The sequence below is a fragment of the Stigmatopora nigra genome, chromosome 2, assembly GCF_051989575.1.
Source record: "Stigmatopora nigra isolate UIUO_SnigA chromosome 2, RoL_Snig_1.1, whole genome shotgun sequence".
NCBI classification, from domain to species: Eukaryota; Metazoa; Chordata; class Actinopteri; order Syngnathiformes; family Syngnathidae; genus Stigmatopora; species Stigmatopora nigra.
In genome coordinates, this window is record NC_135509.1 from 323239 (window position 1) to 344393 (window position 21155).

The 21155-nt window shown below is 56.9% G+C and overlaps 2 protein-coding genes across 6 annotated transcripts; one reads left to right on the forward strand and one right to left on the reverse strand.

Moving 5' to 3' along the window:
- Positions 1-185: 185 nt before the first annotated feature.
- On the reverse strand, positions 186-18347 carry hivep2a (HIVEP zinc finger 2a). 4 transcript variants are annotated; one of them, XM_077710360.1, is made up of 15 exons: positions 18193-18347; positions 10322-10426; positions 6866-7656; positions 5412-6805; positions 5087-5332; positions 4910-5027; positions 4775-4847; positions 3652-4717; positions 3429-3583; positions 3159-3334; positions 2971-3072; positions 2285-2867; positions 2090-2198; positions 1875-1982; positions 186-1718 (listed from the first exon to the last, which is right to left on the reverse strand). In XM_077710360.1, the coding sequence occupies exons 3-15, from the start codon at positions 7518-7520 to the stop codon at positions 1383-1385; spliced, it is 5121 nt and encodes a 1706-aa protein (XP_077566486.1). In that variant the 5' UTR covers positions 7521-7656; positions 10322-10426; positions 18193-18347; the 3' UTR covers positions 186-1382. The 4 variants fall into 4 exon arrangements, with proteins under 4 accessions (XP_077566486.1, XP_077566488.1, XP_077566484.1 ...); XM_077710362.1 differs by lacking the exon at positions 18193-18347 and adding an exon at positions 15543-16156 and having other exon boundaries at positions 1875-1979; XM_077710358.1 differs by lacking the exon at positions 18193-18347 and adding an exon at positions 15543-16156.
- aig1 (androgen-induced 1 (H. sapiens)) lies at positions 18117-21154 on the forward strand. Of its 2 annotated transcripts, XM_077710380.1 has the most exons (7): positions 18117-18480; positions 18534-18600; positions 19183-19338; positions 19430-19531; positions 20062-20177; positions 20240-20406; positions 20573-21154. In XM_077710380.1, the coding sequence occupies exons 2-7, from the start codon at positions 18544-18546 to the stop codon at positions 20590-20592; spliced, it is 618 nt and encodes a 205-aa protein (XP_077566506.1). In that variant the 5' UTR covers positions 18117-18480; positions 18534-18543; the 3' UTR covers positions 20593-21154. The 2 variants fall into 2 exon arrangements, with proteins under 2 accessions (XP_077566506.1, XP_077566505.1); XM_077710379.1 differs by having other exon boundaries at positions 18137-18600.
- Position 21155: the final 1 nt, after the last annotated feature.

Sequence of the window (21155 nt, forward strand, 5' to 3'; positions counted from 1 at the left end):
CAATTGCTGTAGTTTGATTTTCATTTAAGATCAGCTTTCTTTTTTTTTAATAACCTCCAATACTACCGCGTTAAATCATGTTTATTAAAATAGATATAAATATATATATATATTAACGTAAGAATATAGAAATAAAAGTGGATTGGGCGTCTCCTGCCCAATCAGCACACTACAACGACAGCGCATTAAATTCCGTTTCCGTTTATTGGAAAACAACATTCCATGTTTGCAAGTCATGGTGTACACACAAAGACGCACATACTTTCTCTCTCGCACACGTCTGGGAAATGGTGGCCGGCATTCCTATGGTATACGCGTCACCTTTATTTCCCTTCACCTGTGCTTCAACCCCAAAGACGGAAGAAAACGACCGACACAGACACACGCACGATAATAAATAATTACAAAAAACTGTACAATTTCCATACAAAAAAAGCTAGTCACACTCACTCACCCACACGACATGTATGTAGATGTATGTACGTCTATGTATAAATGTACATTTACACACTGCACATTCAAGTTATAAATGATTGGGGACATTTGAACCACTAACAGTTTTAAATGAAACGTTTGCGTAGGGATGCTATGTGACGGGTCGGGGAAAAAGTTTTCCCAAGAAATCATTTCGTGCTAAAACATTGCCGGCCGGGAAAGTGTGCAAAAAGAAGCCAGAGAATGTACAGGCCCAAGATTTCATGCAAATGCGCGCTCGGGGTGGGGAGATGATTATTCCATGGGTGCGGATTGGTCGCCGGCTTGCGTGAGAGAGAGGGGAAAAAATGTGTCGGCCACGGGAAAATGTACACTTTATCAAACATGGTAACAATAGTCGTAATCATAATAATAAATAGTATCATCCAATTGCTGCTGTACACAAAAAGAGCCTTTTCACGTCTATAAAAATATGTTTTAGTGCAACGGTACATTATCAGAATTCATCACTTCAAGGTGTGGATCCAAGAAAAGAAAAACAAGGGGAGCGGACGACGGGCCTGACATTTCTTTCAAACTTGCGCTGGATGGAAAAGAAAAGGAGCACCAGCGAAAGGCACACTTGGCCTCACATCAGGATTTTCATTTACATTATTATTATTATTATTATTGTTATTATTATGCCCGTGATTAAAGTACCAGCTGGTAGCCCCCCCCCCACACACACACACACACATTTACGCCAATGTCTTTAAATAAGACTTCCAGTTCCTCTTGAATGTCTTTAAAAAGCAACAAAAATGTGCATGTGTGTATTCATAAGTATTGTTGTCACGGCTGTCTATGCCAGTGCCGAGAAACGTATTGCCCACCACTAAATGCGTGTGTGGTCATCCGTTATTCCACAAGGAAAGAGAAGCACAAGTGTCCGCAAAAGCGGCACGCCTCTACGACACGTCTCCGTCGCTGTCGGCGACTCGCCGCCGGTCCGCGGGCGAGGGGGGCCGTGGGGAGGCGCTAAAGTGCCGAAGGCCCGGGCCTTCTCGCGGATCCCCCACGCCGTCCGGTCCCCTCTCGCCGCCGCTTCGGATGCGCAGCGTGGCGATGGCTTCGGTGCACGTCCGAATGTGGTCCTCTTGCCCCCCCGCGGGAACCCCGGGGGGCGAGGGCTCCGAGCTTCCCGGGTCACCGGCCCGCCCCTCCGGGGGAGCGCCCGGCGACGCCGACGGGGCGCGGACCATCTGGATCCCGCCGATGGGTATCATGGGGAACGGAGAACGCACCTGACGGAAACAAGAGATGGCTCAAAATGGCGCTCACGTTACTTTCAAATGACATTGAAAAGTGACAATTACTGGCGAAAAGGAAATACAGGGTTGTATGTAGGGGACATCCCCGGGACCCCCTCCCTTAAAACCCAGGACAAAAAAAAAGCCTACTTGTAGTTGCGAATGGAGCGGGAGGTGACTGAACAAGACTTGATGGGGTGGACTGGACGGGTCACCGCTGGGCTCCGGCACCCCTGGGGAACCTGGACCACGGTCCTGCTAAATCAAAAGAAAGAAAGCACTAAGGAACTAGAACAGAAGCCAATGGACTGTACGGGGGACATTTTGGTCCAATGGCGCTGGTTAGACAAGAAAAGCTTTCTCACCGTGTCCGCTGGGGCGGCGCCGCCGCGGCGTCCCCCGGGTCCCGGGTGGGCCTGACTCAGGAGCCCGGCCAGTTGTGCCGACCTTAGGCCTCGTGCGCCCGCTTGCTGACTGTTGGGCCAGAGAAGAGCAGACGCGGCGGCGGAGGCGTTAAGGGGCTTTCGCTAAAGCAAAACAAGAGCGCAACTACCACTGACCTCTGCAGGAGGAGGTGCTGGTGAAGGCCACGTCGCGGCGAGTTGGCCCGCACGCTGGCCCTGTGGCGCCCTCGTGGCGACAGCTCCCGCTTCCCGGGAGAGACGGGGCGCGGCGGCGAGGGGGCCAGCAGCGACAGGCGCCCCCTCCTGGGCGAGAGCTCGCGCCGCGGCGACAGGTAGCGCCGCCCCGACGGGGACGAGCACGGCGAGAAGGTCGGGCAGCCCGGGAAGTCCGGCCCGGGCGAGGAGAGCCGCGACCACGACGAGGACAGATCTCCGTCCCGGGAAGGCGGGGGCGACGGCGGCGGCGGCGAGGCCTGCGCCGTAATGCGGATGCTGGGAACGGCGGCCGGAACGGCGGCCGGGTCGCCCGACGGCGGCCAGGGGGCGGCGTGGGGGCTGGCGTGGGGGCTGGCGTAGGGACTGGCCGAGCGCCACCACGTCCGGGGGGTGGAGTCGCCGTCTTCCTCCTCGTCCTCCTCGTCCTCCTCGTCCACCTCGTCGCCGTCTTCCTCCGAGTCGTCGGCGTCGGAGAACCGGTGGTCCGACGGGGTCTTGCGCCGGCCCTCGTCCTCGCCCAGGTCTGCGTGGCGGGGAGAGACAATTAGGTTTAATCCAGTTCGATTGAACTTAAAGACTACGACCAAAGCATCACGGCCTAAGCGCAAAAAGGACATGACTCTGACCGGCGTCGTCGGCTTCGCCGTCGTCGACGCAAGCCGTGGACACGCCCAACTCCAGACACTTCTTCAGGTGAGCTTTAGACTTCATGTGCTTGGTCAGATTGCCTGCGTTTGGAGGAGAAAGCGGCTCAAGATCTGGGTCGGGGTGTCCCAAAAGCCAGCCTCCCGGCTTCCCCACCCAAACCGTGCACCTTTGGTCTTGAAGGCAAAGTTGCAGTACTTGCAGACGTAAGGGCGCACGTCGGTGTGCGTGCGGATGTGCTTCTTCAGCATGCTGGGCTTCTTGCAGCGGATGCCGCACTCCTCGCAGATGTACTTCCCCCGGCCGCGCCCGCGCACGTACACGTAGTCCTCGTTGGATTTGAACCTGCGAACCACAGCGCCACTCTCAAAATGGGATTTTTCTTTTTTCAAGTCACCGCACCGGCCGGGGCCGACAATCTGGCATTGGCCGGACGTACCCGCCTTCGAAGATCCTGACCCGAGTGGGCTCGGCGCCCCCTCTGGGGGAGGCGTCCCTGTCCGGGCGCTCCTCCTTCGGCCGCGCCCACGGAGCCGCTTCCTTCGTCCTCCGTCCGAAATGCCCCGTTTCCGGCGGCGACGGCTCCGGTTTGGACTGAGGGAAGAGATTCGGTCACGTTGGGCCCGTCCCATTTGGTGGAGACGCCCCTCCACGTCACTCACCTGAACCAAGGAGAGCTTCCATGCGGCGGAAGACACCAGCTTCCCCGAGCCGGGGGGCGCGGCAGCCGTGGCGTAGAGGGGCTCCGTGTCCCGCCGCTGTTTGGACCGGAGCAGGGTCAGCGCCGCCTTGGTGCTGAGGTTGAGCGGGTTGGGGTTGAAGGAGCTGACGCACCAGGAGGCGTAGATGGAGCTGCGCGCTTCCGCCTCCGCGCTGTTGGGTTTGGCGTAGTTGAGGAAACACCAGCTGACCCGGCTGCCCGTCCGCAGGCTGGGGTAGCGGGACCGTGGCCGCCATTCGTCCGAGCGCGCAGCCTCCGCGTCCGGACGGTCCTCGGGGGCATCTGGGCCACGCCACGGCTCGGTGACCATCCGGAGTGGCGGCACGGAGCTCTCCGGCCTGGGGAGGCGGAGGCGGCCGGGGGGGGCCGCCTCGCCGAAGGCTCCCTCTTCGGGCCCCTCGGCGGCGCCGCCGAGTTCCACGGCGCTCATCTCCTTCAGCATCTGTCCAAACATCCTCTCCTCCTTCACCCTCTTCTGCTGCTTGCTATCGGCCGAGAGCTCCGAGGAACCGCCGGGGGACAGCACCCTCTTGCCCCCGCCCGGCGAGGGCGTCGGGCGCGGGGAACGCGAGGGCGTCCCCTCCGTCCGTCCCGCGGAGCGCCACGGCTCCGATCCGGCGCCGCCGAAGGCTTCCGGCGCGACCGGCTGGCTCACGCTGGTGTAGGTCACGCTGCCGTACGACGGCACGTGCGTCTGGACCCGCACGGGAACCCACGAGGAGCCCGGCTCGTGCTGCCGGAAGGCGGAGGCGGCGAGGTCACCCGGAGGAGGAGCGTCGCCTCCGTCTCGGCGAGGGGACCGCTGGCGGGGCGCCGCCCTGTCGGGGGAATGGATGTGTAGCTTCTGGAGCTGACGCTGGGCCTGGAAGGTCAGACGTTGTCCGGCGGCCCGACCCGGCTGGCGCCCCCAGAAAGGAACGGGCTGTGGGTGGGGGAAGGACGGCTCGTGGGCCGGGTGCTCCCCTTCCGACGAGGATCCCTGCGCCCGGAGGCCGTGCCGCGGGGACCTGAAAGCCAGCCGTCAGCCGGTGGAACGGATGGGGAAGCCTGGCCGACGTACTTACCTGACGTAGTGAGGTTGGTCCGGTAGACTGTCCTCGCTGATGCTCTGCTGGAGGACGTGCTGCCGCTGAGCCCCTGCGGAGGTCCAAATCCTTAGTGGAACCAGATCTGGCCAAATAGACTGGGGACTCACTTACCGCCAACTCTTTGGGTTCTGTTGCCGCCCCGGTGGGGGGAAGCGCCCTCCCGTTTGACCCAGGGCTCGGGACCGCCGGGCTCTTGGGCCAGCGCCTCGGGATAGACGCTCAGGGACGCCTGAAGGCCGGACGGAGGTCAAGGACCGGCCGGCTTCCAGACGGACGGGCTGGCGTTACCTGTCGGACCAGAAATCCGCGCCGGCGTCCCTCGCCGCCGCCGACGGAAGCGCAGAGCTCGCCCTGACCGCAGGACGACAAGCTCCCGTAGTCGAAGGACTTGCTGCGCATGTCGGGCACCTCGGACGGCAGCGAGCACGGGGCCTGCTCCGACGAGGACCTCCTCATCTCCCTCTGCTGCCGCTGGCCCGACGGGGCGGCGCCGGGCACCGTCAGAAACTCCGACATTTTGCCCCCGGGCTCCTCCTGAAAGTGGCGAGGCGGCAGAAGGACTTTGGAGGAGAGCCGCTAGACAACGGCGGGCGCTCGGCGGACGGCGCCGTACCAGTCTGGTGGGCGAGGCCACCCCGGGGCCGTCGTCCCGGTCCAAGGACAGGGACAGCGAGGACGAGTGCGACAGGTTGCTCTCCTGGCTGGGACTGCGGGACAGGCCGGCCGACTCGAAGCTGGACTCTCCCGACGAGTGCTCCACGTCGGCCAGGCGCAGGCGCTTCTTCTTGGGCGGCAGCTTCTCCGCGGGCATCTGGGAGAGGGTGTCGCTGCGCTGGGGCGGATGGAAGTCCTCCACCTGCGGGTGCAGAGGAGCAGGAGGAGGAGGAGCCTTCTCCGCCTCCCTGGCCTCCGCGTCCCTCTCGTCCGTCACCCTGATCTCCGGGACTTGGATGTTGGGCTGGCGGACCAGCTTGTGCGGGGCGTGGCAAGCCCGTCCGGGAGGCGAGGGGAGCGGGGCCGGCTCTCCCTGGCCCACTCCGGCCTCGGGGGCGCCGACCTCCGAGACCGGCTCCGGCTTATCCAAAGAGTTGGGCCGGCCCAGCGAGTTGGTGTGCTGGATGACCGATATCACGTGGCCGGACGCCTTTCTGCCGTCCGGCTCGCCAAAGGGGGCGGCGTCCTCGGAGCAGTCCGACTGACTGCGAGCGCCCTGCTGGAGGGGAGCCTTCCCGGCGGAGCCCACGTCGGGAGCGTCCGGTCCGTCCTCCTCGTCCCCGACGCTCTTGGGCTTCCTTCTTTTCCTGGTGGCGATTTCCGACAGGGCGTGGGTCCTCCTCCCCAGAGACGTCCAATTCTGGGCCTCGCCGTCCCCCACGTGGCCTTCGTGGACCAAGAGCTCGAAGGCCGCCTGCCTCTGGAGGCGACGGAGCCCCGGCGGGTAAAAGACGTCGTCCGGGGTGGCCACATTGGCGGCGCCGCCGGCCTCGTCGAAGGAGCGGCTGCCTCGGATCCCGGGGGGGGCGCCCAACGGGTCGGGGGGGGACGGGGCCGGCACCGAGTTGCTCCGGACCAGGGCCCCCGAATCCGAGGGAGGTTCCAGGAGGGTCCGGGGAGGTTCCGAGACGCGCTCCACCGCCACCAGGTGGCCCGATCTGGAGTTGGGGCGGTAGTACCAAGTCCGACCGAACATCAGCTCCTCGTACGTTTTGACGTTGGCGTTGGGAGCCCCCGCCTGCTGCTCGGCGCTCTCCGAACGTGAAAAGTAGCCCGAGTCCGTGCTGCCTTTGCCGCGAGGGCTGAGGAGGTCGGGCGAGTGCCCCCCGATGGCGGCCACGGCTCCGGCGTAGCCCGCGTAGCCGTCCCAGTCCGGCGCCGCTCGCGCCGCCCGCGCCTCCGGGGGGTGACGCTCCGAGCCCCGCGTCTTGGGCACGATCAGGATGGGCACTCGGACGGAGCCCGGGGGCGGCGGCTCTTCCGCCGAGTCCGCGTAGGCCGGTTCCGCTCCGCCTGCGTGGTCAAACAAAAATCAGCCACCGCGTGTCGGCCCGTCTGCCGTCGGCGGGGTACCTGGACTCTTGCGGGCCGGGAAGGAGATGTGCGCGACGGGGCCGTCCCGGCCGTCCCCGCCGTCCCCGGGGGCCGGCGCGGCGGCGCCCTCCGCCCCTTCCTCGTCCGTGTCGGTGCTGCGCTCGCCGTCGGAGAGCGGCGGCCCCGGGCCGGCCGCCTCGGAGAAGGGCGCCAGGCCGGCCTTGATGGCGTGCGCGTGCGACTTGCGGTGCTTGTAAAGGTTGCTCTTGGTCTTGAAGGAGAAGCCGCAGGGCACGCACGGGTACGGACGCTCTCCCGTGTGCGAGCGGATGTGCTTCTTCAGGACGCTGGGCTTGGCGCACGCCCGCCCGCAGAAGTAGCAGATGTACTTGCCGGGTTTCTTGGCCCTGGGCTCCTTCCTGCCGCCCGCGTAGCCCTCGTCCCCCGGCTGGCAGCCGCCGGGCGACTTGGCTCCGGCCGGGGGCGGCCAGCCGCGCGCCTCCGGAGGGTAGGGGTAAAAACTCTGGAAGTCGCCGTCGGGGGGCCCGCGGGGGTCCGCCCGGGCCGGCCCGTGGGCGTAGCCGCGCCGGGGCGCCTCGGCGAAAGCGCCGGCTCCGGGTTCCGGGGCCCACTTCCTCCGCGGGGGCGACTTCTCGGCCGAGGGCCGGCCCCCGCGGGCGCCACGGGCTTCCATTTAGCCGTAAACGGGGAGGAGGCGGGATCAGCGAGCGCCCGCCCGCATCTCAGGCCCGCCTCGGAACGGCGGGATTTGCGCGGGGAAACATCCGACGTCTCTTCACATGGCCTCGGATGGACGTGGCGATGGCGTTCTGGGCAGACACATGAGAAAATCAGGTGAGAAAGGGGGAGGAGCCTTTGGCCTTTCTTGGCCTTTGGCGCTCATACACGTCCATTTGGCTTTTAAAGCATTTTTCAAATGAAAACAAATCAAACGTTAACGCCTCTCATTTTATCAGATTGATTTTTTTTGGGGGGGGGGGGGCACCTACGGCTGCTTTTTTTTTGCTGGGGCGAGCCGCCCTCGCTCTGACTAGCGAGTGTGCGGCGTACCCACGCCGTTCCTAAAAAGACACAAAGGAAGGCCGGTATAAATAGCTCGAGAGGAAGTGACGCGGGAGCCCACGTAGGCGTTCAAAGATCACCACTTTTTCGGGGGGCCAAACACACACATACACTTATGTACACACACACCCTCGTAAGAGAAAGTGGGCAAAGGACGTGTTACTCAGAGAGGTAGGAACAAAGCACATATCAGTAGGTGGAAGGACTGACTATGATTAGCCATCCGGCAAAAGCGCCGGCCAACGGCTGACACCATCTTGAAAGGGGTGGGACGGAAGGATGTGGAGATTGGCCTTCAAGAGTGCGCGTGGGAAGAGGCGGCGTTAGCTCGGGTGCTAGCGTCAGCAAGACATCGGGCCAGGGTCGCGCTTCTTCCGTCGCGCAACAGGCTCATCTTTGAAAAGGGAATCTTTTTTGGGCTCCTAATGATTGTCCATTTTGAGCGTGGGCCTTTTTGCAGTGACCTTTTTGGTCGTGCTGATTTGTTGGCTTCCTTCCCTAACGTGAGCCAGGTGTTGCTGATTGGCTCGTTAAGCAAAGCTGTGTCTGTGGTGTGATTAGCATTTGAAAGAAAATGACTTTTGGTCACCTTATGCCGGATAATAAAAGAAAATGTTAGCAAATAAATCCTTGGAGAGAGAGAGAGAGACTATCCCAAAGGAGGTCAACCATATTTCAATTTGGGAAATCCTGCCGGATGAATTTCGGAGAGAAAGAGAGAGGAAAAAAAACAACATTGCAGTTATGCAAGAAGCCAGCACGCACGCACGCACGCACGCCAGCACGGACGCACGCCAGCACGCACGCCTTGTTTTGACTCCACGTCACATTCCGGGCCGCCCGGGAATGACTGGCCACCGCCGCCAACACCTTTGCGCTCGCTGACACTGGCGCGTATTGTGCTCCGGCTTGCGCGTGCGTGCCGGCATGCGTGCGCGTGGCTTTTGCTCGGGGTGACTCGAGGTGAGCCCAGTGGAGGAAGGCGGGGGAAACACACACAGAAAAAAAAATTACACACACACACACACACACAAAACAGGCGTCCCGTTGGTGTAAATTGCCAGTGGAAAAGAGTCATATTTTCCACAGGGCCAGCCTTGAAAGCATTACACTCGCAAAGTGTGCAACTTGGCTTCCTTTTCCACAACAGTCGGCACAATTTTACAGCAAAGCGCTAAAGTCCTTCCCCGCACGGGCCTCCTCATTTGGACCCCAGTCAATCTGGGATGGCCGCTACACGGCCAAGAGCACCCACACGCGCCACGCCGAGCGTCTCGCCACTTCCGTCCCCGCCGGAGCGGCAGCGGGTAGGTGGGAGGCGTGTGAAGTCAAATTTGCCGCCACGCCAGATGGCGCCAAGGAGATCTTCTCCACCGCCACCACCGCTCTCCCACTTCAAATGGATTGGACGACGACGACGAGCTCCCCCGAAAAATAGCCCGGTTGGACTTGCTAGCGTCTGGTTTTGGAAGCAAAAGGGCAAGAATTGTTTGCGGCCGGCGGCCGGCGGCCGGCGGGGCAGATCATCTCCAGCGAATTGGAGCGCGGCCCAGGAATTTGGCCAAAATCCCCGTGTCGAGCGCATGACATCATCCGCACGCTTGTACAAGAGCCGCCGTGTGATGGCTTCATGCTGGCCGACTAAAAACAAAGAAGAAGAAAAAAAGAACTCTGGCTTCCATCCCTCCCCATCCCCAGAGATTGGACATCCACCATTTTGGGTTATGTTTCATTTTCGAGTCGATAGATAGATGGAGATAATTCCATTTTTCCTTCCCGTCCCAAAAATAGCCTGCTAAATATTTGAGCGCTCCCATTAGGAGGGCGCCGGCTCTCGTCCCGCCTAATGGGCCGCCGGCAAAGCGGCTAATTAAGCGCCAAACGGATTTAACCCGTCCGGGGCCTTCGTTAAGGCCGCCGCTGATGGATGAAGCCGGGCGGCCCGGACCGCTCGCCCGCCGGGTGAGGGATGGCTTCCGGGGTCTGACGTGATTTAGTGAGCGGGGGGAAATGAACACGGCCAAAACGGGAGACCAACAAGAGTTCATTAACACCAGTCGTCGTAGTAGTAGTAATAAGTAGTTTCTGGCACTTCATAAGATGGGCCTGGAACAAAAGCAGTTGCTACAACTTTTGAGCGGTCGCCGGGTGAGTGAGTGAGTCACTGGCCGTTCTGGTAACAAGGAGGACGGTCTGATGGGAAATACATTAGCGTGACGAGCGCACAATACACGCTGGGGAAGGCGGGCCAGGAAATGGCAAAAGTATCGGGACGGCAACCAACATTTTCAAACCAATAAATATACTATGGGCGGATCCCATTTGAAAACTAGAGCGATCCGCCTCGCTTAAAACAACAAACACCCAGCGATACAACGACCTCGAGCCCAACAAAAAAAAGATTGGACTTACCTGTCAGTGATGGGCAAACGCAGAGTGGGTGAGTGTCTCCCTCCCCTGGGCTTCTCCTGGGCTTCTCCTGGCCTCCCACGGGCCGAGCCGGGCGGGCACGGCCTCCTGTAAGAAAGCGCAAGAAACAACGTGAGCGCAACAGGAAGCCGACAGAGTGCGCCACGGGAAGTGGTCGGCGGAAATCCCGTTTGACACCCCAAAAACAAAAATAAAAAATGCTCCCGCTCAAAAAGAAAACACAGTAGTTCTTTGATAAATCCGGCCGAATGGAAGGGTCAAGGAGCAATACACGCAAAGGATTTATATGTTTTTTCACAATGCGAGAGTGGCCGCACGAGGCCATTTGGGCGTCCGCGGGCGTCCCGTCCGACGTACGGAGAACAGGTGGCGCGCTCGGCCATTTACGTCAGGTAGAAAGGCGCCGTCTGTGCGGCTTGGCGCCCACGCCAAAGAAGTGGCGGGATAACGCACGGACAGATGGAGCCGCGCGCTCGACACAGTCCCTTCCCTTATTTTTTTCCGTCGGAGCGGCCATATTTGCCCGGGCCTTCCTTCCCTCCCTTACGTACTACTGATCTGACCAATTCTGCTCTAGTTTCAGCCAGTGTACTAGCTTGTACTCTAGTATAGTGTAGTAATGTCGTGTGGAGGGGTTAGTAGAGTAAAATAGAGAAGTAGAAAAGTGGTACGGAGAGCAGAGGCCAACAGAACGGAGCAAAGGCGTTTGGAATGCGCCTGGTAAGTCACCTCGGATTTTCCACTCCCGCTGGGACACGTCCCATTATCACTTTTATACCAAAGGAGGAAATTCCTCTGCGGTTTGCGCCATCCACACGCTGGCGCACACCTCGCCCGCCGCTCCCCAAAGCGCCGACCTACTTCTACACGCAAAAAGACCACTATCCAGAATCCGGAAGAGCGCAGAGACAATGCGAGCGAGCCGTCCCGCCGCCGTTCAAGCATTTTTCCATTCACAAATTCTCAGACGGTGAGCACGTTGCCACGCCACCCCGGATGGGGGACACCATTGCTGCTCGACAAATGTGCTCAAGACCTCCATAAGAGTATTTTTCCCCGAAAGACAGTGTCCGCCGGAACTCCCCCGCGTTCCTCCATCGCCATGGCAACAGACACTGGTCTCGCTTCCTGTTTTTTTTTTTTGGTGACGTCGCACACGCACGCACATCCACCATCGGGAGTGCCGGCCCGGCGTTCATTCATGGGATTGGTGCGTCCGTCACTGGCCGCTGTTTACGCGCACACAAAGCAAGACGCCTCTTGCAGCCTCTTGCCGCGGGAGTAAAGCCCGGGGGTGCTGGAGGGCGGGTGAGCCAGTCAGTGGGCGGGCGTGGGCGGGCGTGACGCAGACACCGAGCCAGAAATAGACGGAGGGGGGCCCCCCAAGGGGGGTTGGCACTTTTGCAGCGACACCATCAAGTACAACAGGTTTGACGGAACGATCCTTGGGTTTCGCTACGCGCGCTCTCGGAGGAGAGAAAAACAAAGATGACGTCACAAAAACAACAACAACAACAAATGAAATGAGACAATCCAAAGCCAGGCCCAGTGAGAAAAGGTGACAGCAAGACCGGGAGTCAAAAGACAAGGCAACTTGAGACCAACGTGACCACGGAAGGCCCACGGAAGGCCCACGGAAGGCCCACTAGGAGATCAATGGCCGTCAACGGCTGACAGATTTTTCTGTTTCCACTCCTCTTTGTTTTTATTTTCCCGTTCTAAAAAAAGGAAGTCACCAGCCCCCCCCTCCCCCGAGAGCGTTTCTGGAAGGTCAAATGGAAGAAGGAACGTCTTCCTCGCGACGCCATGCTTTTCACGTCTTCTTTCTTTCTTTGCTTCCCTTTCATATTGACGGCAGATATTTTGGGCTGTTGGCTGGCTCCGCCGGGAATTAGGAGACACGCGGAGGCAGGTAAGATGACAGAAAAGTCAGACTAAATTAGCTAAAGAGACGTCCGGTGAGCCAGCCGGCGTCAACACGCAGAAGGAGAAGAAGAAGAAAGACGCCGTTTCGGGACTTTGGCGTCAAAGAAGAAGACGACGACAAGACGACGTGCTTTCACAAACGGAACTTTGTAACTTTGTCAAAATAGCACTTCCGACGTCCCTCGGTGAGACATTTCAAAAATGCAAATACGTTGCTTTTGCTAGCAAACGTAACAGGAAGCGGACAAATTGTTGTCGCCCGGGCAACGGCGGGCGGCCCTGCGGCGCCCCGTGCTAGCCAGGCCCGCCCGTGCTGCCCATCTGTTATCTGGCATGCAAAAAAACAGGAGAGAGAGAAAAAAGATCCCGTCAAGGGCGCCGCTAAAGGCCGCGCTCACCGGCCATCGCCGTGGCAACAACAAATGCATTTCCCTCTTTCTCCCCAAATTCGACATTTCCAGAATTTGGGGGGAAAAAACGGCCCGACCAGGCGAGAGCGAGCAGATGGAGAGCGTGGATGCGGGTGCCATGGCGACGGGAAAAAATGCCCCAAATGTAAAAATGTTCTATTTTTGGGTCAATCAAGCGGCCATTTTGGACCAAAATCAACCCCCGACACCGAATGAATGGATCGATAAAAGGACGTCGCCAAAAGTGGCAAGAAAAAGAATAAGTGTCTTATTTGGGTGGCCACGTGACTGACAGGGAAAGGATTGGACATCAAACGGAAGCTATTTTTTGGGACTGGCTGGCTGGGCCACGCCGTACCTTCCTTGGACTAATAATAAAATGAATTTTCAAGGGGGAAAAAAACTCACAAGGGACCTTCTGCCTCACATCAGATTTTGACACATTGATTTGATGTTTTTAGTCTGTTTTTTTTTTTCCTGCTCGTCGCCTGCCGAGACGAGACGGCTTTGGATCTCTTGAAAGCTTTTAAAGCCTTTTCAGCGCGCGGGTATGCAAATGAGTCCACCTGACGAGAGCAGGATTAAGAAGACGGACGCCGCCGACAAAATGGCTGGCCGGGGTGCAAAAGAGGCGTGGCCTCTTCCTTCATATCACGATGAAAGCCAAAGCGTGGCTCTTTATCTTGTGAACGCTAGGCAAATTCCAAATAGGGAAACTATTTGGCGTCCTATCTATCAGATCATCCATTTGACGTACGCCTCAGTTTCCGCCCCGGCCCACCCAACCAAACGGGGCTGTTTATTGGACTTTATCGGCGGAGGTGAATAATTCAATGGGGCCCGGCCCGGCCCTGCCCGGCCCGGCCGGCCGGGCAGGGCGGCTCTCAAGTTCCTCCGGAGCTCAATTCCAGTCGCCTTTGTGCTGGGGACGTGCTTTTTGTGTGCCGCCGCCGCCGCCGTCTCGCTTGCACGGCGCTGGCTAATTGCTCCTTGACACGTCATTAGGCGTGCAGATAAAGAATGACAAAAGGCGCAGACACACAAAAAAAGGCCAGCCAAGGACAACGGCATGCAGGCCGTCTTGGCAGCCCCAATTCAAGCCGCATAAATAGAAAGTCGGCCATAACATGACACGCAAATAATGGTAATGAATGTCAAGAGGAAGTCACCAGGTAGCCAGCCACAAATCAACAGGAAGTGACCGATGTGGCGAGGCCCGTCAACGGCGGCCAATCATTTCCTCGGAGGCTTTTTTTTATCTTAAGTGCCTGATGCAAAAGAAAAAAATGGCGAGCGGCTTTACGAGGCCATATTTTAGCCCCGTGCGAAAGCCTCCATTAGTGGTCGTGGCGTGGCATGGCCAAAGCACCCCCCCCCCCCCCCCACACACTCACCCCCGCCATTGTTCTGCTCGACGGGCGATTTCAAAATGGATCAAAATGTCAGCTTTTTGATACTTTTGACTGTAAACGCAACAAAAAATCTAAAAAAAATACAAATATGGCTACCATGATGAGGGCTACCCCCCCCCCATATATTTGCACAGTGAAATGATTGCGCTACGGGTATATTTGCACTCTTTGCACATGTATTTGCTCTTCCCACCAACATATTTTAGCTTTGTTTGTCCCGTTGGCCGCCACGGCTCGACTATTCTCTCTTTGAAACAAAAGGAAGACAAAGTCCTTCGCCAATTGTTTTCCAGTGCCATCGACTGTCTCCAAACGGGAGTGAAGACGCGGTCCATCTCGGTGGTCCTAAAAAAAAAGCTAATTTGACCTAATATACCTTTAAAAAAAGAGTTCAGGCTTCCAAACTTTGTCATTTTTTTAGATGCTATTATTCTCTAAAACATGCTACATTCTTCAAAATAAGATACTGTAAATAATCTATTTGTTTCTTATCCTGCCGGACTCCTTCTATTGTTATTAAAAGCAAAATGAAAAGAGTGAATGTGATAAGATTAGTTTTGACGCCCCCTCCCATGCACGCACGCACTCATGACTTGTAAACGTCCAAAGCTTCTTCATTCACAGCCAAGCGTCCAATGCACATTCGCACACATTGGACGCTTATCAACGGCAACCGATGAGTCGACAAGGGACGAAAAATGCCGTTGAGCAAGACAATTGGATTGGCCATCGCCGCAAGTGGAAGAAGCACTCAATATATATACTTAGTAGACGCTCCTCCGGTCGGTCGGTCGTTGAAGAGTGTCGCGCCGAAGCCGCCGTCGAAGCCTCCCCCGCCGGGGCCCTTTTCTCTCGACGGCAACACGTCATGGAACATTCCCGGAACCAGCCAGCGAGCGAGCGAGCGAGCCAGCCAGCCAGCCAGCCAGCAAGCCAACAACCAGCACCACCCACCCACTCCTTCACTCACTCACTTACCCACCACTTTTTGGCTTCTCAACAACACACTCGCTCGCTACGGAAAACACACACACACTCTCACACAGACTGAGTCGTCCGTGGAGTCACCGATATGGCCCACGTTCTCTTCCCTTCCCGTCCCAAAATGCACCAAGCACGAACGTCAAACGGGGAGGGAAAAACCGCCAGCGAGTGCGTCAGAAGGTCACGAAAAGGAGGGAAAGAGGGAAGGCGACGTTTGACAGTGCACACGGCGAAGCGAGCCGACCGACAGGGGTCGAGGATCGAACCCCGGCGTCCGTTGCTCATTCCTCGGGCTGTTATGCAACGCGTGTAATCTGCATGCGAGGGGACGCGTGCCCCACTCGCCTCGGGGTATTCCCCGCTGCATCCCCGTCAACGAGCCCCGTTCCCGGTCCCGTTCTCGGTCCCGTTCTCGGTCCCGTTACCGGTCCCGGTTCAAACTCGCTCTCAAAGCGCTTCCTTTTCCTTTACCTGGCGGACGAGGAAAGGAGCGTCAAGCGGCGGCCGCCGCTGCGATGGTGACACTATAGGTTCCGGACGTGCTCCCGGTGCTCGACACCGGAGGGCGGAGACGACAAACGGCGGCAGCGGCGGCGGCAGCGGCCAGGAATATCCGGAAAAGTTGGGGCAAGAAAATCCTCGGCGAGCAAGTCCGTACTACTGCCGGAGCCAGAGGTCCTCCTACTCCTTCTTCTTCTTCTCCTCCTCCTCCTCCTCCCTCCTCCTTCGCTCCACGCCAAGTCAGCCAGCCGCGCGGCGAATACGTGCGCGTGCGTACGTGCGTGCGTCGGGGTGAAATCCGGAGACACGCGCGTTCGCTCGCTCGCTCGCTCGCTCGCTCACGCGGGGTTATTCCGAGCGCCGCCGCGCACTTCCTTCCCAGAATAGAAGCGCTTCGCTCCGCGGCGAAACGGGAGTGACAGATAGACGCTCGCCGCCTGACGTCATCGGATCCCCCAGCGCGAAGTCTATGGGAGGGAAAGGGAGGGGAGGGAGGAGGAGCTCTGGCCGAGGACGACGCTGTGTCTGCCGGCTTACAGAGAGGAGGCTTCCCCGGTCACCTCCACAGTGCCCTGTCAGGCTGTCAGGCTGTGTCCCTTGCTTCCTGCCTCTCTCTCTCTCTCTCTCTCTCTCTCTCTCTCTCTCTCTCTCTCTCTCTGTTTGCCTATGGATTTTAAATCACTTCCTATTGATTTGGGGGTCACTTCCCATCTATTCAGGGAAGAGCCCTGTCGATTTTGCGACACTTCCTATTGTTTTGAGCCATTTCCCAGTCACTACTTGTCAATCGAGGGGCAACCCCTGTCGAGTTGGCCTCACTTCCTGTTGTTTTGGCCCATTTCCGGGTCACTTCCCGTCGACGGAGTCACGCGGCCTTGGCGGAGCGCGCGCGCGCCAATGTGATCAAGTCATCGGCCGCCGCTGGGAATTTGCCGTCTGGACGAGCACTGGGTCAAATATTCAGGTCGGGGGATTTCCAGAGGCATCCCAACATGAGCCACAAGGGGAGTGCCAAAGACTTTCCCGGGCGGGGGGGCGTCCAGGGACCTTCCAAAAATAGGCCGCCGAGGAGATCCGCTCGGCCACGGACGTGCGAAGGAGCGTCCGGGGGCGGCGGCCATGTTGGTAGGGACAAGATTTCCGTGCATTGGCATTCGGATCAAGAGGATTTGTCAACTTCAAACGGCAGTGGCAGACGTCCAATCCACTTGAAGGAGGAGGAATGGTGCCAAAAAGGCTGCATTGGACGTTTTACTGTAATACAGTCATTTTTAGTCCATGCTGGGATGATGAAAAGGCCTTTTGTGGGCCAGGGCAGCCATATTGGTAGGGGCCAACGGAGCCGCTTAAACTCCGATTTCTGGCCGGCTTGGAGCTTAGAGCTAATCGGCACGTCAAAAGCAAACTTCCCCCCTTGGCTGGCACGTCGTAAAGCAATGGCTGGCTCACGAGTGCGTCACGTCGTGGGCCCACGAGCTTCTGCGACGGCAACCTTGTCATTTTCCCCGCGGGGAGCTGCCAAAAAAGCCGGCGGATTAACGTCCGCCTCGGCCTCCGAGAGGCTCGTCGGCGCGTGACCTCGCCGCCGCTGACGCCGTGGCAACGCGGCGCCATGGCGACGGATATTTGCATATCTGATTTCCATACTAGGGAGGAAAAGCGGATGCCATGCGGACTGGGACCGGTTGGGGCAGAATTATTATTATTTTATTTTTTTAAGAAGGCATTTACGGTGCCTGCTCAGCTTTTTAGCCCAAATGTGGGCGGGGAAAGCGCAAACTGGGAGACGCTAACTCGGTCCATGAACGCAAAAGTCTGCTATGACAGCTGATGGATGAATAATGCTTGCTCATGCAGGCACACACCCAAACACACACGCACACACACACACACACACACACACACACACACACACACACACACACACACACTGTTAAGGACCACACCTTGCGCAGACTCCCACGGATTAGCAGCAGTTTGCCTTGTGAACATGCAGGTTGCATAAGATCTTTCCATGTGCTAATCTCTCACACTGTCTTTTTACATTTGCCTTACGTACACACACAAACAGTGTATCTTGAGGTGGGACGCGCAGGTTACGTAACAGCTGCAAAGTTCAAACTACTACGTGCAGGTAAAAGGGCAAGGGCCATCGATAAGTCAAACGGCGCCCTGCCCTGGCCGTCAACGGTACTGACACAGTTGCCTTTCTATTTTAGTGGAGGCCTTTAGTATTTTGGTTGAACGTTGTCATGGGCGAGGAGTTCTTTTGACAAATGTAATATTCAATCATTTTATAAATTTCGAGAAGCCCAACTAAGATAAATTCCCTGTAGTATATTCAACCAATTGCCTAGCATTGACACAAATACATTCAATTCGTTTGAACTGGGCGGACTGGTTGAGAATTCACGTTTCATGTGACTACTATTCTAAACATTTTCCTATTGTTTCTTTCAATTGCGATTTAAAATAAAATAAATGAACAAATGGGTTTGTTCACTCGCTGCCAGCCCTCCTACTTCAAACAAATTGGACGTTTTGCATTTAATTTTTTTCTTCCTGGTTCATGAGTTTAGTTTTCATCACGGAAAAGAAGTGTGTGTTTTTTGTCACATACCTTGGGGAATGGCTCCTGAGAGGATGTCGCGTCTCCTTTCTCCTTCCTCCTCCCCTCCCGGTTCACGTATCAAGAAAAGCGTGTCGTTCTCCTTCTCAAGCCGGAAGCGGAAGCACCCTAGAGGAGGAGAGAGGAGGCTTGTACTACCCTGCCCAGACAAAACGAGCACCCCCGGGGTGGAGCCGAGCCGAGCCGAGTCGAGTCTAGCGGAGCCCCCCTTGCCCCGACTCACCGACGGACGGTCGGGCTATATCGGAGCGAAGCATCATGGCGCTCATCCCCTCGCAGGTGCTCCGCGTCGCCATCCTCTTGTCCTACTTGTCCATCCTGTGTCACTACAGGGCTCTGGACATGCCGGCGCGACAGACCTACGGGGGCAGCTGGAAGTTCCTGACCTTCATCGACCTGGTGAGGCTCGCCGTTAGCTGCCCCAAAGCTAGCCCTAGCTTCGTCTGTTCCACCGGAGTGGTACCGGTTTAGCCTAGCTTAGCTCATCAGTGCAGGTGTACTGTTGCGGGAAGGAGGGGGTACAACGGGGACCTAGCGTGTTGCTAGCCCAGCCAAACTCCTTCCAGCTTTTCTCTCGAAGCAATTAGCGTGATGATTTGTTCCACCACCTGGTGTTTTGTTGCAGCTGTTGGGGGAAACTTAAAACTGTTGTTATACACGAGTGTCAAGTCAGCCTTTTGTGGTTTGCGGCTGATTTCTGGGGATATTCAGCTGCTATGCTAATGTTGACATCATAGCATCGCGCCAAAAACAACAGGGAGTTACGAGTAGTGCGCAGGAATCAATACAATGTCAACACAATCCAGCAGAATGGACACATTGCCCCAAAACTAACAGGAAGTAACCAATAGTGCGCAGAAATCAATATTAGGTCAGGATAATTCCGCAGAATGGACGCTTTGCCAACAAGTAGTCACTCATAATAAACAGAAAGTTAGCCTCAAAATGATAAACGTTCAAATTCATGCCATTTATTTCCAGGTGATCCAGACGTTGTTTTTCGCCGTGTGCGTCCTCATCGACGTCTCCAGCCTGCTGACCAAAGGCGGAGCTAATCGGGAGCAGGAGAGGCAGCTCCGCAAGCTGGTCAGCCTGAGGGACTGGATCATGGCCGTCCTGGCCTTCCCCATCGGAGCGGTGAGCCAGCCCAGACAAAACCAGACGCCATTTTACTCCACTAGCCTTTTGAGGAAACACAATTGAGTGTGGACTACTCGCGTGTCTCCAGTTCGTGGTCTTCACCTTCTGGAGTCTCTACTTGTACGACAGAGAGCTGGTCTACCCCAAAGTGCTGGACAACTTTATCCCTCAGTGGCTCAATCACGGCATGGTAAGTCAACGGCAGCCCAGACGTTTTAACGGGAGGGAGAGGGATTTTTCTCGCCGTCAATACGGCCCAGTTATTGCGCCGTCAAAGTCCAGTGGATGAATTTTAAAAGCAGCTGTGGCTGGCGTGTCAGCCAATGAGGATTGCGAAGCTCCCACTCGTTTCCCGTCGGCGTGCGGCCGCTTGCGAGCCGAAAAGAGCGGCGGCGCTCGCCAGAAAATGACGCCATGGGTTGCTACGGCGTGCTCGCCAAGCACCAAAACAATGGCAACGTAAATATTTTGCAGTATCCGCCTGGTATCCACGTGCCGTGTTTGCGCGGTCGCCGTGGCGACCCAGTCGTTACTGCCGGAGGGCGGGGCCCCCAAAGAGATGGGATTTTCTTTCATAATCCCCAAATGTGCTAAATGTGAGATGGGGGCGGGGCTTCAAATTGGAACATTGAACTTTCTGGTTTATTTTAATTGAGGTAGGAAAAAAAATGCCTTTTTGTTGTTGTTGGGGTAATCACTTTGTTTGCGGTGCCCTTTCAGCACACCACCGTGTTGCCGTTCATCCTGATCGAGATGCGCACCAGCCGCCACCGCTACCCCGGCCGGCGTCAGGGCCTGGCGGCCGTGTGCGTCTTCGCCGTGGGATACATCCTGTGGTACGTGCGTGCGCCGTCCTTTTCCGTCTGACCGCCGCTCAGCCGGATTTGTCTTTTTGTAGGACTTGCTGGGTGCAGCGGGTGACGGGCGTGTGGGTGTACCCAATCCTGGAACGCATCACGCCGCTGGCACGCCTCCTCTTCTTCTCCGTGCTCACCGCCGTCATTTGCGTCTTGTACGTGCTGGGAGAAATCCTCAACGGATACATCTGGTACCGGCCGCACGCAGGTATTTCCATAGTCCTGTACGCCATGTTGCAACAAAGTCCTAACTATCTTAATCCATGAAAAGATGATTGGTTCCACGTCAAAGCTTCTGCTTTTTACTCTGTTGGATACAAATGAACACTTGTAGAACAGTAAACAATCTCTTCTTTTTTCCCCCCCCCCCCCAGCAAAGGTCAAAGGTGAGTGAGTCATGCCCCGCCCACCGGCAAATGTCAACCTGGATGAGCGTCCTTCAACGGCGACAAGCTTGCGAAGCCCACTCGTACTTTGAACGCAGCACATTGACAGAGATTACTAGGTCAAATGATTATTCGTATGACTTTTGAAATAGCCATTGTTTAACCCTTTTATTTAACGGCTACCAATGACAAATATATAGGTACGTATAGCATAAACTTTGGATTGTTTTTGGGGGCCTTGGACAGTTTGACCCGGCCGGGAACAACCTAAAATAGGAAAGTGACTTGCCTGATAAAAGGTTAGTTCATATTAAGCCTATATGGGTGGGGCTTGTTATGATTATGATGCGGCTGCTTTGGCTGGCTGGGTGCTCCACACACCCAAATGGGATAAGTTACTTTTTTTTTAAAATGCTGTTTGTATTTATTTATATCTGAAGTGTAAAATGCTGCTTGCTAATGGGGGAAAAGACAAATGGGATGCTGCTAAAGTCTTTGTATCGACTCCATATTTATGGGATGGGATTGGGATCAAACTGAAAAGCATTAAATACCTGTTTTATTTCTGCAC